General features: G+C 54.9%; 1 protein-coding gene across 1 annotated transcript; it reads right to left on the bottom strand.

The window, feature by feature from the left end:
• Nucleotides 1–17: 17 nt before the first annotated feature.
• On the bottom strand, nt 18–377 carry PPTG_16995 (hypothetical protein; the record flags this gene model as incomplete). Its single annotated transcript, XM_008914585.1, has 1 exon — nt 18–377. One exon carries the CDS (start codon nt 375–377, stop codon nt 18–20), a length of 360 nt encoding a protein of 119 aa, XP_008912833.1.
• Between the last annotated feature and the right edge of the window lie 128 nt (nt 378–505).

Genomic DNA, 505 nt, shown 5'->3' with positions numbered 1-505 from the left:
ACCCGATCGCCTGGCAGTCACATTCCAACTTGAGTGTGAGCGGGCAGACACCTTGTCCGATCGCTGATGTTGGTCAACTGCAGGTATCGTCGCCATCCAGCTCCTTTGACCACCGTAGGGATCCAGTGTTCCCCGCGTGTGAGCCACAACTTCTCCGACGGTTTAAATCGCAACGGCATCTCGATCTTCTGGCCAGCTTCGATAACCTCGACTTCCTCAAGGCGAACTGCGCTGGCATGTTCACCGTATAGTGTGCGTCGTCCTGACAGCTGAATGCGAACCTCATCCGGCAGACAGAACGTCCCGTCAGTCAAGTCCAGACGAATTCCTGCTGGGACCATAAAGTCCATGCCGAGGGTCGCATCCTGGCCCGTCATCTCGCCAACCCAAACGTCGAAGAAGTAGACCAACGATCCGGCCAGGGTAACCTTGATCTTGGTACGTCCTTTCGTCACGTATACGCCTTCTCCAATACCAACACACTCTTGTTGTCGACTTTCGTCTA

This window comes from Phytophthora parasitica, assembly GCF_000247585.1.
Source record: "Phytophthora parasitica INRA-310 unplaced genomic scaffold supercont2.61, whole genome shotgun sequence".
Taxonomy (NCBI): domain Eukaryota; phylum Oomycota; class Peronosporomycetes; order Peronosporales; family Peronosporaceae; genus Phytophthora; species Phytophthora nicotianae.
The sequence above is the reverse complement of the archived record's forward strand: the minus strand, read 5'-3'. Positions and strand labels throughout refer to the sequence as shown.